Below are 2,552 nucleotides of genomic sequence, written 5' to 3'. Positions count from 1 at the left end.
CGACTTCATACAAGAATTTCATCTCTGTTTGCGACCTTGACAATGCGATTATCATGCACGCCAGAAAGTATTTACCATTCTTTGGAAACAACCTTTGGGTAAAGCGTAATGACGACTTGCTATTTGATATCGCTCCGGGCTCATGCGATGAAGCTGAGGTCTGTGAACTTGTAGGATTTTACATATTAGATTCATTGTGGAGGAAATTCAACCTGGCAGACTTCTATTTGTTAATTTCACGCCATATTAATGGTCATTAATAAGACAAACTAGAATAAATGCATTTATGAATGTATTTAGCATTTCTCAATTTACATTTTATATTATCCATTGTCCATTTGAATATATTTGGTTTCAACATGTCCTCATCACCTTCAGCTTCGTTTCTCATCATCCTTGCCTCGTTTCACCCCCCCCCCCTTAACCACATCTATCATTTTATTTATTTATTTATGCTTCCTTTTTATTTCACACTTTACTTCCATTCATAGCAATTCCTTCTGCTCCAATATGTTTGCTTCCGATTTTTAACAAATATATTCATCTATCAGGAAAATCCCGTTTTTTGAAAGAAATACTTGCCCTTCTCCTAAAGAACCATAACGTACGTTTAATTATTTCACCATCTTATACCTTTCAACAGCCATCTTTCTACGCATGTTTCATTTTCTCTCTTACACCTAAATTAACATTACTCACCTAACACCTTACCTGTAACTCCGTTCCTCTCTGATTTTAAGTATGTCTTTCTTCATCTTATTAGCTTCATCTCTTCTTCCTCTGTTTTGAGAAGCTGTATAGTCTTACACGTCTACCCCCCCCCCCTCATATGTAAGTATTTCATCATAAATACTTAATATTTTACAATAAATATACATGTATGATATTTTCTTATATCAATTTTTATTCAAACGATACATCTTCGATATAACTGATAAACGAACATTAACTTCAGCCTGGAGTTTCTTAAACGCATTGCCACCGAAAAGTAGTTTTAAACGGCCGTGCACAAGAAGCATATTTCTTTCTTCTCGGGAGATGAAAGTGCGGGATAGTATTCTTTTCATGGAAAGGTCTGTTTTAATCCATGCGGAATACAAGTTAGCGAGAGTCGCTGCCATATTCGATAATACTTATCAATACCTGGAATAATTTCTTGATTACTTGCTTGTCTATTCTTGTAGATTCTAAGACGCACGAACGCCTTGAAGGTTATGCTATTATTTGGATCTAACAAACCAACTTCGACCAGTTATGAACAGTGCTGAATTGTTCTCGGAAACTTAAATGAACTTTCGGCATATCGGTAAGGCAGGCTATTTTGCGATTCATGATGGGAAAAATATTGTGTGTAGACAATGTGAGTGTATGTGGGAGTACATTTTAGCAGAAAATTTTTATAATATAGTTGTCCCGCTAAAAAAAATGGACTCCAAGAAATCAGTGCAAAATGGGTTGCACTACGGAGTGGGTTTACTATACGCATACATACGTACATCCGGTGTCATCAGGTGTTCCGAGTATCCGATGAGGTGGTTTGCCCTATGTCCATGAAACTTTACGTGATGTAGAGCTAAGTCAGACTGTTATTGAATAAATGTAACTCCAACTGAAAGTTATTGAGTGCTACTTTTCTTTCGTTTGTTCGCTCACTTGTGTACATGGGTATCGTTGAAGGCGCGTGGCTTAGTGGTTAGGCCTTTTACATGTCATATATTTGTATTTAATATTTCAGCCACAAATTCTCTCGTCTTTCAAACTACTACTGTGTGTGTGTGTGTGTGTGTGTGTGTGTGTGTGTGTGTGTGTGTGTGTGTGTGTGTGTGTGTAGAATGTTTAAAATAGTGTACAGATATTGTAGATTGAGAAAAAGGGGGCAGCCCTAATAAAGAATTATCCAAAATTCTGACTGCCTTCTTTGTTCTCAATGCCTTTACGCAGAAGTTACATACTCAATCACTTCGTTCAAGTCACTCCAAGTTAATATTCAGAAGAAAGTGAAATGGATGGTAAAAAGAATAAAGAAAAGGCTTCCAAAAAGACTGTTAAACCTCCAAAACCTGTAGAACCTGAAGAATCTTCAGAAGAGTCCTCTTCAGAATCAGAAGAAATGGAAGTTGAAGCTCCAGTTGCTACAAAAGCTAAGAAGCAGTCAAAACAAAGCCAGGTTGCTGCAAAGAAAAAGAAGGAAGAATCCAGTGACAGTGAAGAAGAAGGAAGTAGTGAGGAAGAGGAGGAAGAGGAAGTAGAAGATAAAAAGAAAACAAAAGATAAAAAAGTAAAGGATGAAAAAGTAAAAAAAAGAGAAAATAAAAGGGGAAAAGAAAGTAAAAGAGGAAAAGAAAGCAAAAAAAGGAGAAAAAGTCAAAAAGGCTGCTGAATCAGATGATTCTGAAGAGGATTCTGAAGAGGATTCTGATGAAGAATCTGAAGAAGAATCAGAAGAGTCTCCTAAACCAAAGCTCAATGGAAAAACTGATGGTTCAAAAGAAACTAAGAAGCGTAAAACAGAGCCAGAAGATGGTAACAAATCCAAGAAAGCTATATATATA

At 36.4% G+C, this 2,552-nt stretch overlaps 1 protein-coding gene across 1 annotated transcript in view; it reads left to right on the top strand.

The window, feature by feature from the left end:
- The first annotated feature begins 2,002 nt into the window (after positions 1 to 2,002).
- Positions 2,003 to 2,552, top strand: part of LOC106870184 (VID27-like protein) — a 15,172-nt gene continuing 14,622 nt past the window's right edge. Inside the window, exons 1-2 of the mRNA XM_014916186.2 lie at positions 2,003 to 2,245; positions 2,343 to 2,523. Of these exons, the coding sequence (XP_014771672.2) occupies positions 2,003 to 2,245; positions 2,343 to 2,523 (424 nt within the window). The remainder of the gene's footprint in view (positions 2,246 to 2,342; positions 2,524 to 2,552) is intronic.

This window comes from Octopus bimaculoides, chromosome 1 (assembly GCF_001194135.2).
Source record: "Octopus bimaculoides isolate UCB-OBI-ISO-001 chromosome 1, ASM119413v2, whole genome shotgun sequence".
In the NCBI taxonomy this organism is placed as follows: domain Eukaryota; kingdom Metazoa; phylum Mollusca; class Cephalopoda; order Octopoda; family Octopodidae; genus Octopus; species Octopus bimaculoides.
This window is presented reverse-complemented; position numbering and strand designations above follow the sequence as displayed.